This window comes from Schistocerca gregaria, chromosome 5, assembly GCF_023897955.1.
Source record: "Schistocerca gregaria isolate iqSchGreg1 chromosome 5, iqSchGreg1.2, whole genome shotgun sequence".
Lineage (NCBI taxonomy): Eukaryota > Metazoa > Arthropoda > Insecta > Orthoptera > Acrididae > Schistocerca > Schistocerca gregaria.
This window is the reverse complement of record NC_064924.1, coordinates 233,602,250-233,617,675: the sequence shown is the minus strand read 5'-3', so window position 1 is coordinate 233,617,675 and position 15,426 is coordinate 233,602,250. Positions and strand designations below refer to the sequence as shown.

Here is a 15,426-nt window from a genome sequence, read left to right as displayed (position 1 = left end):
CAAAACGCATGAGTCATGCACACGGGGGGACACTCACAGTTAATAACATTAACATTTCCAAAATATATTTTTTAAAAATTTTTACAAATTTCTGTCAGTTAACTTACGGCAAACACAAACGCTCTACAGGTAGTACTTGAGAATTTTTACATTCTCCTTGCAAGGCAACCATTTCTATCCGTAATGAAAAGGCAAACTTTTGCATGGCAAGAAAACACACGAATAACCAACTACCTGTATAAAACACATAACCACGTTGAGTAAAAGCCTTAAAAGGTATTGAATTGGAAAAACACACAACAGTTTTTGCTGACTAGAAACAATATCAAAAATTAACTACGGCGTACATTAACAACGTTGCTTGATTATAGCCAAATATCCATAAACACAAATTTACATAAGTTACAGCTTCCAGATGAGGAGGAATTCGTTATGCAATTGACTAGTTCTTACCACGAGGCAAAAGGAATTTTTATTATTTCTTAGAGTACCTTATACACGTGAGCCTTCCATTTTAAATAGTACAGTCATTGGTGCTTTAAACTTTCACAAACAAAGCAGAGGCTAACAGTCGAATAAACCCGTAGGTAAGATGGGAGGGGAAAGAAACAATCCGAACTACAGATTTACTCTGACACCCCTTTCGTCCTCAAAAGGGGACAAACGGACCACCCTTTCTAATATTACCACCTTCCCGAGGGTGTGCAGACGAGATGAATGGCGGGACCCCCCCCCCCCCCCAAAAAAAAAGTAAAAAATACGGCTGGTATAATTAACAAGAGTAAGTAAATTGAATTCAATTAAACTTCATAAAATCTGTTAACGATCAATACTCGACTTCTGGTGCGTTACGACTCCCAGAACCAACGCAGAACCTCCAAATGCTCTGGCGAGCCGCCCCCTGCCAGCCGTTTCAACGGACACAGAACCTCCTCGCCGGTTGCCAGCATACGGCCTAACTGCAGATTAGGCCCCTCGCGGACCCACGCTCAGGAAGATTCCTTTCGCGACGATTAGTTAGCGCCCCGTACCCGGAGCCGCTGCTCGCGTCGCTTACGCTGATGCCGCGGTCTGCGTGCTGTCCCTCTAGCACCGGCAGAGAAGTCGCTTCTTGATGCCTCGACTGCCAACTCTCCAAGAGAGCAGACGCAGACGCACATGTTGGAGGGTTGGACCCTCAGCTGAAGGCGCAGTCTTAGCGCCTCTGGGGTGCTTCTCCTTCTTACATGGTGTGGTGGTGTGGTGATGACATGTTTGTTATGGTTTTTGACTTGACTTTTGCGCTGTGGTTTTTTTTATACTGTTGAAAGAATAGTCAGAGGGATAGTAGAAGAGGCAGGAAAACGAACGGCCCAATTGACTTCCCGGCGTGATATTTAAATGAAAGCTGACAGGACAGTAGAAGGGACAGTAGGAGTGTGAGGAAAACGAACGGCCCACTGGCTAGCCGGGAATTACAGCTAAAAGACAGATTAAAGGAGAGGAGGAGGGACAGTAAGAGTTAGAGGCAAGCGAAAGGCCATTATCCTGGCCTCTTCTTCGTGGCGGTGTCAGTGATGGCGGTGGCAGACAATTTTGAGGCGGTGAGGGTGGGGTGGGTGGGCGGGGGAGAGCAAGAAGTCAGAGAGTGACAGATGGAGAAGTGAAACGAGGAAGGGCCTGTCAGGATTAGGCCAGTGTTGGGGGGTTGGGGGGTGGGGGGGCTGAATGGCATGACGTGGTGAGTAGATGGATCGATGATACGAGAAAGAGTACTTGGCATGAAATGAGATGATTAGTGAATGTGAGTCATGAGGGGCGGAAGAGAAGGTCAGGTCATCGAGTGGTGGCCAGACGGTGGACTCGGGTGCCCAAGGAGAGGATTAAAGGATTTGGAGAGCGGCGGGTTTGCTGGTAAAAGGAAGTGGCAGCGGAGAGGATACGGGATTGAAGGAGCGGCACCTCGGCCAGGATGTGGAGTTCTTGGGTAGGGCAGCTCCACGAGAGCCCATACGGACACTTCTTAAGCCCACGGGAACAGCCCACTTTCCCCCTTTCCCGCTAGAGGTAGACACCGAAGCCTTCAACTGCGACAAAGGCGCCACCGCCAGTAAACGGAGGCCGACTGCTTTACTCTACGCGCTGCGCCGCGCTTTTCAAAGCTAACTTTACTATGGCTCACCTAAAATTTTCCAAAACGGAATATTCCATGCGTCTAGCTCCAACTGCCATTCTGCGTTCAAAGTTTCCGTCATGCACCGTAAATCAAGTCGGAAACCTTTACCTGAGAACAAATGACAGCTCCGCCGATGCGCTGCCCTTTTATACGGTGTGCACTCGATACTACCGCCATCTGCATGAGTGCATATCGCTATCACATGACATCTTGTCATCTCAGTCTATTAAGAGGTTCTCGAAGAAGCTACAATACTGTGAGATGGTGTAACGTGGTGCGGTCTGTCGCAGCTGCTGCTCCACCACGTGGTCCCCGGGGCCTTCCCGCTGGAGTCGCTGCAGGACGAGATGACGGGCGTCAGTCTCGCCGGCACGCAGCTGCGGGTCAACACCTACACCACCCAGGATGAGCAGTGGAACGACGTAAAGGTAAGGCGCGCCCACTTACTATGCGATTTTGTTTACGTTCCTCACAAGCGCCAACAAATTAAATTGCTTGACTCTGGAGTATCGTCTCAACTGTGGGGACTGGATTCGTGATTTTCTTACAGGAAGGCCACAGTTCGTAGTCATCTAGCGACACAGAAGTGATATATGGGTTTCCCAGAGGAAGTGTTATATGCCAATTGCTCTTCTTAATCTACAGAAACGATTAAAGTTACAGTATGAGGTACCGTCTTAAATTCTTTGTTAATGATGCTGTCGTTTACTGTTGACTAAAGTGAAAAGATAAACATGAATTGTTAAATGATTTAGACAAGATTATCTGTATGATGCAAACGTATAAAATGACCCCACACAATAAATACTAGTGTGAAGTCCATCCTCATGAGTACTAAAGAGAATCGGTTGAATTTCGGTTACACGATAATTCAGACAAGTTTAAAGGTTGTCGATTGAACTAAATACCTAATATTATACTTACGAATAACTTAAATTGGAGCTACCAAACAGAAAATGTGGGGAAAGCGACTGTGGTTTTTTGGCAGGACATTTAGAAGATATAACAAATCTACTAAAGAGACTGCGTACGCAAGCTTTGTACGCCGTCTTCTGGAGTACTCTGCGCGGTGTGGGATTCTTACCAGATAAGATTCTTGGAGGGCATCGAAAAACTGAAAGAACGACAGTTTGTTTTATATTATCATGATTCAAAGGAAAGAGTATCAGAGACATGACACACGACTAGGCTGGTTTTCCTTAAAACAAAGGCGTTTTTCGTTACAACTGGAACTTCCCACGAAATTTCAATCACATACCTTCCATTGCGAATGCCGAAGTATTTCGTCAACCGCCACATACATAGAGAGAAATGGCTATCGTAATAAAATAAATCCGCGCTTTCACGGTAAGATTTAGGCGTTCACTACTCGCACGTGTAATTCGAGAGTGACACTGTCGACAAATAGTCTGAAAGTGGTTGTCTCTCCAACTGCCAAACACTTAACTGTGAATAACAGAGGAGTCGTGTAGGTGTAAATATTTGGGTAGTCTTGAAAATCATTTATTACTGAAATAGATTAAGATATTTGTCGATATGTAATCAGAAAATGGTGAGATTTCCGATTAGAACTGAGAGTCTTCTGCTGTAATTTACGAACGAGGAATACAGTTTATGATCACTTGCACTGGCAGAGATGCAGAGAGTAGTGGAACAAATTGGCGGTTCATGTGATCGATGACAGCAGAGTTCATGAAGCGAACAGCTAGCCAGAAGCGAAGTCCAAAGCGCAGGCGAAAGTCGCTGTAAGTGTGCGCAAACAGCCCACGGTCCAATCCGAATCGAAAATTGTAAACACAGGCAAAGTCAGTTAATGTATTATAGGAGCCGTGTATCGAAGTCTTCAGGGAAAAGAGAGACTTTGTTTTCTTTATTGTGATTTTCATTCCCCTGCTCCATATGGGCAGGGAAGGGCTGTCAGCAGCACAATCCGCCGCTCTTCAGCCGAGTGACACGACAACTAAAACAAAAATGAAATGATACATACATAAGGCGATAAAAAAGGGGAACATAAAACAGAGTAAGGGGAGAAAATGGAGGTAAAAATACACTGGCAGGGAGACGTTCATGGGGGACAGTTAAAAAAGCCACCAGAAAGTTAAAAAACACAGTTGGCGATTCTTAAAACACAGAGAAGACACTGAATGCGCATGCACAGATTAAAAGTCGGCCACAGTATTAAAAACACTCCGGAACAACACACTTAAAATCCACTTGGAGCATACACGATGAAGAATAAAATGCCAGGTGGGACCTGCTGAGGGAAAGATCAGAGAGGATGGAAACGGAGGGGAGAACAAGAGGCAGCAGGGGAAGTGGCGGGATGAAGACATTAGGGGCGTCAGCAGGTACACTAAGAGGCAGGAGACATGTGGGACAGAAGATGAAGAGGGAAGACAAGGCAGGAGGAAGTGCACAGACACTGAAAGGGGACACAAGAGAGGGGGGAATAGGAGGGGGAAGCCGCTCAGGAGGAGGGAGGGGGATGAGAGGGAGCCCTGAGGAGGAGGCAGGAAGATGGGGTTAAAGTTTGTAGGAAGGGTAGATGTCAGGGCGAAGCTCACCATCCAGGAGGGGTGGATGGTGGAAGCTGTGCTGGAAAGGAGATGGAGGGTGTGGAGATGAAGAGAGGGTGGGACACAACGGTAAAGGCATGGCAACTGTTTGGGGGTGGAGAGAAAGGGAGACACCAGGGGGTGAGGAGGATCAAGGTGGCAGACAATATATAGTGTGCGGATGTGTTCAAGGAAACGGAGAAGTTGGGGGAAAGGGATGAGGTCATAGAGGATGTGCGTGGGGGACAGAAGGCGGATGCAGAAGGCGATGTGGAGCGCATGGCGTTCGAGGATTTGGAGGGCTTTATAGAACCGGGGAGTGGCGGAAATCCAAGCTACGCTGGAATAACAGAGGTTGGGGTGGAGAAAAGAGAGACCTGCTGCATGACTAGTTATGTGTCTCTCACAGTGGACAAGACCACGTGACATGTCCGTGGCGGCAGCGTCCTCTGCCGCAGAAGTCCATTTCTGCTCGGGCTGGGTGGATGGAGGATGCGAATCACTGTCTTGGATGCTAAGGAGATCTTTCTACCCTGCAATATGGCTTCTCATTATGAGAGGGAGAGAGAGACAGAGAGAGTGAGAGAGAGAGAGAGAGAGAGAGAGAGAGAGAGAGAGAGAGAGAGAGAACTAAACTAATTCCTGCCGGCCTCGGTGGCCGTGCGGTTCTGGCGCTGCAGTCTGGAGCCGCGGGGCTATTACGGTCGCAGGTTCGAATCCTGCCTCGGGCATGGGTGTGTGTGATGTCCTTAGGTTAGTTAGGTTTAAGTAGTTCTAAGTTCTAGGGGACTTATGACCTAAGATGTTGAGTCCTATAGTGCTCAGAGCCATTTGAACCATTTGAACCAGAACTAATTCCTAATTTTTCTTCCTAATTTTTCACTTTGAAAATGGGAGAATTAAGAAGTTCCCGTACTTCTACATATATTGTGAGATTTCTTCATATAACTCCAAAACTCATCAAAATAGCTGTTGCTTCAAGCTCTGGTTTAAGGCTTCCACCGACAGATCACGTTCACACGCACTATGTCGCAAGACACCTACAAAAGTTCGCAAGACTGATGGGTACTCAAAACCTGCACTTGCTAATCCTGATAATCTTTCTCTATTAAAACAATAATGTCACCGAAAGTATTGAATAACTTAATTTCTTAATTCAGAAACAAGTATCACTTTGGAGAACAACTTCCCCCAAAAGAGTTCCCCTTCTACATCCAAGATGATCACTCCCAAGGTTGACGAACTTCGAGCGACTTTTAAAATTGTTTAGGCGCTAACCACGGAGGTACATAATGATTGGCTTTTGTGCAAATGCAGGTATTCTCGTTGGTCACCCCTTTTCTCCGGCAGAAAGCACTTCCCTGGTAAGTGACCGATATTACAGGGTGAGCGTTCAACTGTGGAATTTTTACAATTAGATACATGATAGTTTTATGGTTCTAAATGTTATGACAAATGTTAGCAACCGCTTATTGTGTAGCTAATGAATAAATTAATTTCTGAATTCAGAAACAGGTATCACTTTGGAGCACAACTTATAATTTAGGCTATATGTTTCATAATTTTCGGAATCATTTCTCCCCTGTTGGATAAGTATGAAAAAGCCCACTGTTTGCTAACATTCTTTCTGAATAAACTGATTATAATACCGATCTGAGTCAGTAGATTTTGAAGTGAATATGAATTCAGTTTTACGGAACATGTGTTAACTGGAGTGTAAGAGTCAACACAAAAAAGAAGAAATAGTAACAGGTGGACATACCCCCCCTTTTCTTTTCCCCTCCCCCTCTTTTTCCCCCTCATCTGTCCGGGTTCCCTCCCCCCTCCCCCCCCCCCCACCTGCCTTCGTGTCTCCTCTATGGTGCAGTTTTTAAGTGAGTATTTAGTGTTGTGCGTTCCTTTCCACTGTTGCGAAAAGACACCACACTGTGGCTAGGTGTGTTTTGGAACTCTTGCGAACAGAAACAAGACCGTCGCAGTGTTTTTTTTTAATTGTGCCTGTCTACTCAGCATCACCAAACCTTTATTTTTTTTTCACTTCGCAATTTTTGGCCATGTCACAGTTTTCACCAGTCACCGTTTCATCACCTGTTTTTATTGTTCTATTATCAACTTATTATGTTTTTGAGTCTTGTAGGCTGCAGAGCGGCATGTAGAAATTCAATAAAAGAAAAAAAAGTGGACATGCTGAAAGACTAAATGTTACAAATCTTGACGATACGGATACATTTTGATGTCAGGGAAACAGAGTAGATAAATATGATAGGAATAAGTAAGGCATAGAGCAAGGGCGAGAGGAAACTGGCATTCATAACAAGGAGTAGCAGATAATCTCCGAGAAAGTAAACATCATCCCTAGTTTTAAATGTACTAAATGAGTCTGAAATCCGCAAAGATACTCGTGGAACGAACTATCATCGGCGTACAGCATCAGAAAGTACGTGCCGAGGACGTAGATAGTCTCGTAATCAGTTCCTTATCAACTTAAACACAGAAGACTACAACAAATTTTTCGTTTTACGGTTTTCAATGGTAATAATACGACTCTGCTACTGTAAGCAGGATGTATTACATTGCATTCAGATTTTATAATTCTATGTTGACATTGAGAGGATACGAGATATTACTTTAATTACTTCGTATTGGAAAAGTCACTGCCACTTCAGTGACTGGGAATTATGGAAGCAACATCTTTAAAAGTAGCATACCATGCCATTCTTCAGTTATTACATGTTTGCCGCTTGGAGCGCTAGCACCGCTTCAACGGTCATGAAGTTGTATATTTTTTATTTTTTTTTATTTTTTGCCCTGTGGTGTTTCGCGACTGTTTCTCATAGACTGTGGTGTTGTACTGTAAACTACTCGGCTGCATCATTTTTTTGGAGATGTTCCCACATTTTCACGCGCGAAGAACACACGTCTCATTACTCACCAGGACTACTGTGCTCTAATGGTCAGTTTCGTGCTCATTTTCACTTCGCGCACTGATTACCAGTAACAAAGACCTGGTCAGTGAGAGACAAGAACGAATTACTCCTCTTATCGCAGACCGGAGCTCCAGTCCACGCACGCCACAGAAGTAATTGAATCAACGGCTTTCTCCCTAAGTCAGCCGGATGTCTTTGCTAGAAAGTGTGGTAAGCGGTGCGGGCATCCATTTCAGAGCACTAGGGATACGGCGAGTCGTAAATTTTGGTGGTGAACTCATTCCGTGGCGCTGTGTAGACAGCGGGAAGACGCATCACGGGCGGAAGAGGTGGGGCTCACTACTGCAGCTTTAACGACTGTGGATGCTACTTACGAATTCACGTGCCAGTCTGTGTGCTGCATGCGGGTGACTTCCAACACAAATGGCCAAACATTTTACAGCCCATTAACGCAGTCCAAATAAATGAATGCAATGAAAACAAGCAGAGAAAGCGTCGTTGATGGTAAGCAGTCTGACCCAGCTCTCAGGAGAAAGTACTGTAAACGAAACAGCCGTTGAGTAGGTATCGACACAATGCTCAAGCAAACCCACCCGCCTCACTGCTTCACAGACCAAGAGTTGGACACTATACCCGTATGGTGGAATATACACTACTGGCAATTAAAATTGATAAACCACGAAGATGACGTGCTACAGACGCGAAATTTAACCGACAGGAAGAAGATGCTGTCATGTTCAAATGATTAGCTTTTCAGAGTATTCACACAAGGTTGGCGCCGGTGGCGACACCTACAACATGCTGACATGCATACCATCACGTTTCCAATTTCCATAAAGGTCGGATTGTAGCCTATCGCGGTTACGGTTAATCGTATCGCGACATTGCTGTTCGGTTTGGTCGAGATCCAATGACTTTTAGCAGAATATAGAATCGGAGGGTTCAGGAGGGTAATACGGAACGCCGTGCTGGATCCCAACGGGCTCGTATCACTAGCCGTCGAGGTACCAGGCATATTATCCGGATGGCTCTAACGGAACGTGCGGCCACGTCTCCATTCCTGAGTCAACAGATGGGGACGTTTGCAAGACAACAACCATCTGCACGAACAGTTCGACGACGTTTGCAGCAGCATGGACTATCAGCTCGGAGACCACGGCTGCGGTTACCCTTGACGCAGCATCACAGACAGGAGCGCCTGCGATGGTGTACTCAACGACGAACCTGGGTGCACTAATGGCAAAACGTCATTTTTTCGGATGAATCCAGGTTCTATTTACAGCATCTTGATGGTCGCATCCATGTTTGGCGACATCGCAGTGAACGTACATTGGAAGCGTGTATTCGTTATCGCCGTACTGGCGATATCACCCGGCGTGATGGTATGGTGTGCCATTGGTTACACATCTCCGTCACCTCTTGTTCGCATTGACGGCACTTTGAACAGTCGACGTTACATTTCAGATGTGTTACCACCCGTGGCTCTACGCTTCATTCGATCCCTGCGAAACCCTACATTTCAGCAGGATAATGCACGACCGCAGCTGCTGTACCTGATCCTTGCTGGATACTGGCAACTGAATGGAGTTGTCCGAGCTAGTCCCACACATAGTCTACAGGAGACAGATCTGGCATCAAATGTCATGTGTGGACGAGCATTGTCCTGTTGGAAAATGGCACCACAATACTGTTGGATGGGAGGCAACACATAAGGACTCAGGTTATTCATGATGTACCGTTGTGCGATCACAGTACCCTCTATCATTACCCCGTTCGCACTGTGGTTCCAATCTAAATGGATACATTCAATGTACACTGGACTCTGACGAGTTCCAATTAGTTTACGAATTTTTGATTCATGAGCTGCCTGAGAAACAAAAAACATTATAATTAAATTGAAATTAGGAGCAAGTACAAGATACAATTCATAAGAAGTTATTATATAACTTATATAACTTGTGTAACTTTAAATCTAATAACAGAGAGAGAGAGAGAGAGAGAAAGGATGAGGGGGGGGGGGGGGGGGGACAAGGAGAGAGGGTGAGCAACATAGCTCTGAGCACTATGTGACTAAACATCTCCTCCATGTTCCCCTATTCAGTGCTAGCATTGGTGCCTCTTTTGATGTTAAACCTATTACTTCAAAATCATTCTTAACCGAATCCAGGTACCTTCTCCTTGGTCTGCCCCAACTCCTCCTACCCTCTACTGCTGAACCCATGAGTCTCTTGGGTAACCTTGCTTCTCCCATGCGTGTAACATGACCCCACCATCTAAGACTGTTCGCCCTGCCTGCTACATCTATAGAGTTCATTCCCAGTTTTTCTTTGATTTCCTCATTGTGGACACCTTCCTGCCACTGTTTCCATCTACTAGTACCTGCAATCATCCTAGCTACTTTCATATCCGTAACCTCAACATTATTGATAAGGTAACCTGAATCCACGCAGCTTTCGCTCGCATACAACGAAGTTGGTGAAAGATTGAACGGTGCATATATACCTTAGTCTTGGTACTGACTTCCTTCTTACAGAAGAGAGTAGATCGTAGCTGAGCGCTCGCGGCATTAGCTTTGCTACACCTCGCTTCCAGTTCTTTCACTATGTTGCCATCCTGTGAGAATATGCATCCTAAGTACTTGAAACCGTACACCTGTTCTAATTTTGTTCCTCCTATTTGGCACTCAATCCGTTTATATCTCTTTCCCACTGATATTACTTTCGTTTTGGAGATGCTAATTTTCATACCATAGTCCTTACATTTCTGATCTAGCTCTGAAATATTACTTTGCAAACTTTCAATCGAATCTGCCTTCACAACTAAGTAATGAGCATATTCGAGACTGCTTATTTTATGTTCACATATCTTAATCTCACCCAGCCAGTCTATTGTTCTCAACACATGATCCATAAATAACATGAACAACAGTGGAGACAGGTTGCAGCCTCGTCTTACCCTTGAAACTACTCTGAAACACGAACTCAATTTACCGTCAACTCTAACTGCTGCCTGACTATCTACGTAAAGACGCCTAGTGGTGATGTGACTGTGGAGTGGAAACGCGAAGGAACAGCCACGGTTGAACCTAGACCAGGGAAGCCTATGCAGTGACGGATATGGATCCTCAGGCATTGCAGAGAGTGGCTATAGAATATCGCGTGTAATCACTCGTGAGTTCCGAAGTGCTACGAGTAGTCCAAGTAGCACAATGACTGTAAGTAGGGGTTGACTAGTCGAGCAGCAACTCATGAGCCACCCATTTCTGTAGCCAATGCTAAGCGACGCTTGAGGTGGCGTAAAGGACAGCGACACTTGAAAGTGTATGACAGAAAGCAGGTGATATGGAATGAAGAATCAAGCTGTATACTGTGGCAATACAATGGAAGGGTTTGTATTTGGCAAATGCTTGGTGAACGTTACCTACCGTCATGTGTAATGCCTGCAACAAAGTACAGAGGAGGTGATGTTACAGTATGGGTGTGTTTTTCGTTGCTAGTTTGTGCTCCTCTTACTGGGCTTACACAAACGCAAAATGCACAAGGAAATGATTTTACAGCATTGTCTGCTGCGTGTTTTAGAGGAACAGTTAGGAGTTGATGATTTTTTATATCAGCATAAAGGAGCATATGTGAGACTATAGTCTGTGAAAAAAAAAATTCTTAAAACGCACTGGTCTGCCCCGAGTCTCGACTTGTACCGAATGAACACCTTTAGGATGGTCAGAGTGTTGTCTTCGCTCCAGAGCTCAGCATTCACCATCACTTCCTTGTCTGGTTTAAGCTCTTGAGGAAGAATGGGCCGTCGTTCCTCCATAGACATTCAGAATTCAGACACGTCACCGAAAGTGTCCCCAGCAGAGATCAAACCGTCAAAAGCAAAGGGAGAACACACCCCATATTAATTCACAGTAAAAGTAGAGGAACAGTATGTCTCTGTAGCGATCCACTTTGCCCCTGAGAAATGAAAGTCGAGATTGCATGCTGAATCAAAGGACAGCAAAGGACCGAATGAGCAGAAGCAGGGGTAAGACCCCGGTCTTGCTGAGGAGGCAATTGTTTCCAATCTCCAATGGGCCATTCACATTTATGTCTCCCCTCATTTCTCTATACTGCACGATAGAACCTCTTCAAGGGCAAGGGACTATTTTCAAATAACTTAGAGGTGTGCAAAAGGGGGACTTCGTCGACAGCCGCGGATATTTCGATAGGAGCAAGCCCTGCTACTTTCAAGCCATAACTGCAGCAAGAGTGCTGTGTAAGGGAATATAAAACCTCGGTTCTCAGAGGAACACCGGAAACGTAACATTCACACTCACTGTAAACACTAACGCCATCACAGATGAAAAATGACTGACGTCAGAAATTACAGACAGTGAAATAAATAATCAACGGGTGAGGTAGCATTAACAATGCGCCTATGTTTTTGATAAGAGAGAGAGAGAGAGAGAGAGCAGGATTCCACGCGGAAATTAAATGAAAACCATTATCTCTATTTACAACGTTACCTGCTACTTTAATTTCAACAGATTCCTTAATAACACTTTTCCAGTTGCTGGAAGTGCATGCCAGAATCTCCGACTTGTTACATTCCATTGTATGACAGGCGCCAAGACAGTGTTCTGCAATGAAGAATTTGCTCAGCTGTTGTAAGCGTGTGTGACGGTTACGCTCAGTACACCAATCCTCCACAGTCCTGTCCAATATATGACATGCCACAAGTGCAAGGAATACGGTAGATACCCGCCTTAAACAATCGAGATCTTCCTTTATGGAACCTAAAAGGACCCTGATCGTAGATGGTGCTCGAAAAACACACTTCAGATCATGTTTTCGCAAAATAGACCAATCCTGCATAACGCAAAAAGGCCGTAGACTTTGGAGCCACCTGGGTATTGTCACCACTCACCCGGTTCACATGTGGTCGGCAGTGCAACGCACGTCTAATCTGTGTTTACCATAACCGTTCTGACGGAACGTGACTTCGAGATGGGCCAACTCAGGTGACCAATTTTTAGGATCCGCGATGACTTGGGTCCTGTGAAGCAACGTACGAAGTACCCCCTTTCATTGGACCGGATTATGACAATTCTCAACCTGCAGAAACTCAGGTCTCACAAGAAACGATTTCATTACCTACCCTTTCTCAATCCATGCTTCTACTCCGTCTGTAACAGAGAACTGGTGCACTACACGTTGAGGTGTTACAGAATGAGACGCAGGAGTTATCGTGACAGAGAACTGGTGCACTACACGTTGAGGTGTTACAGAATGAGATGCAGGAGTTATCGTGTTTCAAGGTTCCCACAACAACACCGTGAATGAAGCTGACCGATTTGTTAGTGTATCAACGTGAACTGTCCGAAGTGTCTGTAAGGAATGGTATACATCTCGCAATAATGCAATACGGCGAAAGAACAGTGGTCCCAATAAGATCCTACCCGAAAGAGACTATGAGCGAGTGTTACGCCATGTCAATGACCATCGGTTGCAAAATCGAAAGATGTTGCTGCTGCCAATAAATGCACGTCCCTCTTACCCAATTAGCGAGTGAACGCTACAAAGGAAATGCATATAATAGTCATTTGGAGCCGGACGCCTCGTAAATCACTACTGCTCACGGCGGCACATAACGCTACACGTCTTCTGTGTGCCAAATAAGACAGAAATCGGACAAGATCTGACTGGAGCCTTGTAGTGATGTGTGACGAGTCACGATTTACACTCTTTTCAGATGATGCAAGGCATCGAGTGCTGCGACGGCCTTATGAGCGAAATTTGCAACTTTGCCCAGTCTTTCGTTGTACTGATTTGTTATTCAGGTGACATCCGATGACTATTTCACGTTAGAAGTCAATGGGCTATCTTGACCAATCCACATTGCTGTTACTGCTTCTCCAATGACAACAAAGTATTTCCCACTTCCTTTTATTTTTATTTATTTACTTTATCGACTTATTTAACTTCTTGGTAAGATTAATTAGTGCCATCAAGCCGTCTCTCACATCTAACCAGCGTTCTATTCGTTTTACATTGCATATATTACAGTAAGCATATTATAAATTTTTAAATTTAGAAAATAGAAATTACAATACTACATACAAAAAACATATACACGCAGTTTACATTCGTGTATGATAACCACAACAATAATTAAAGATTACGGTAAGGCAGCGATAGAAGCAATGGGCCTGGAGAAAGGATTGGAAGAGGGAGGAAAAGAGGACTGTGACAATACATAGTTGAAGAATCTAGGGAAGGAGAAGTTGGCGTCACATAGAGAGAAAGGAAAAGAGGAGGAAGTGTAACTGGGAGAAGGCAGGAGAACTGATTTTACTATCTGACAGAGGATAAGCTGGCCTTATAAGTCAGTTTTGGGGGACGCTAAGAGAGTGACGAAAGGAAGTGCTCCATCTTTTTCTTAAAAACAGCACGGCTGCGAATTATGTGAAGAATGCAGGGCAGCTCGTTCCAGAGGACAGCAGCGACTGCGAAGGAGTTTGTAGGAGTGTTTGTGTTGTGAATGATCACAGCTAGGATACTAGATCACCTTGTGTTTCGCTCATGATAGCTCGAAAGGTGTTTAATGTCTGAGGTGAGGTACTGGGGTCCTTGCTCACAAGCTGCCAGTGTAGTACACGCAGCGCATGGTAGTCTTGTAACTTGTCTGGCCGCAACCACCCCGTCTGAGCGTATAGAAGCACTGACATGGCCATAACGATGAATGTTGTAATGCACACAAGCATTCATGTCTACTCTAACCGCCTTCTGTTTTCACTGCTCCTGCCGTGTTGAATCACATCACGGTAGTGTAAGTTTGGCAGAACGAGAGATTGCACAAGTTTACGTTTTTCATCCCTTGAACTAAGTTCCGAAAATTTTGTGGGCATATAGACTAGCGGAAGTCTTCCGGTAAATGGCGAGAGCATTTTGTGCCCAGTTTAGACTCTCATTCGAAGCTACACCCATTCCCTCGCTGCTTTCCGAGGCGGTGCAGTCATATGGAAGGCTTAAAAAGGAGGGCATCAGGTCACGGAGTTCTGAACTTGTTTATTTGCATTACCCCCTACTACACTAAAGCGCCAAACAGACTGGTATAGGCATGCGTATTGAAATACAGAAATATGTAAGCAGGCAGAATATCGCGGTGCAGTGGGGACCGCCTATATAAGACAACAAGTGTCTGACGCCATTGTTAGATCGGTTACTGCTGCTACAATGGCAGGTTATCAAGATTTAAGTGAGTTTCAACGTCGGCGCACGATCTATGGGACACAGCATCTCCGATGTAGCGATGAAGTGGGTATTTTTCCGTACGACCATTTCACGAGTTTACCGTGAATATTAGGAATACGGTAGAACATCACATCTCCGGCATCGCTGCTGCCGGAAAAAGATCCTGCAAGAGTGGGACCAACGACGACAGAAGAGAATGGTTCAGCGTGACAGAAGTGCAGCCCTTCCGCAAATCGCTGCAGATTTCAATGCTGGGCCATTAACAAGTGTCAGCATGCGAAGCATTCAACGAAACATCGTAGATATGAGCTTTCGGAGCCGAAGGCCTATTCGTGTACCCTTGATGACTGGACGACACAAAGCTTTATGCCTTGCCTGGGTCCTTCAACATCGACATTGGACTACTGGTGACTCGAAACATCTGCCTGGTCGGAAGAGTCTCGTCTCAAATAGTGTCGAGCGGATGGACGGGTGCGGGTATAGACACCCTCATGAATCTATGGAAACTACATGTCAGCTGGGGACTGTTCAAGATGATGGAGGCTCTGTAATGGTGT

General features: G+C 45.2%; 1 protein-coding gene across 1 annotated transcript in view; it reads left to right on the top strand.

Moving 5' to 3' along the window:
• The window catches only part of LOC126272876 (proteoglycan 4), a 293,957-nt gene that overhangs the window by 153,884 nt on the left and 124,647 nt on the right, over positions 1 to 15,426 (top strand). Inside the window, exon 4 of the mRNA XM_049976101.1 lies at positions 2,446 to 2,583. Within this exon, the coding sequence (XP_049832058.1) occupies positions 2,446 to 2,583 (138 nt within the window). The remainder of the gene's footprint in view (positions 1 to 2,445; positions 2,584 to 15,426) is intronic.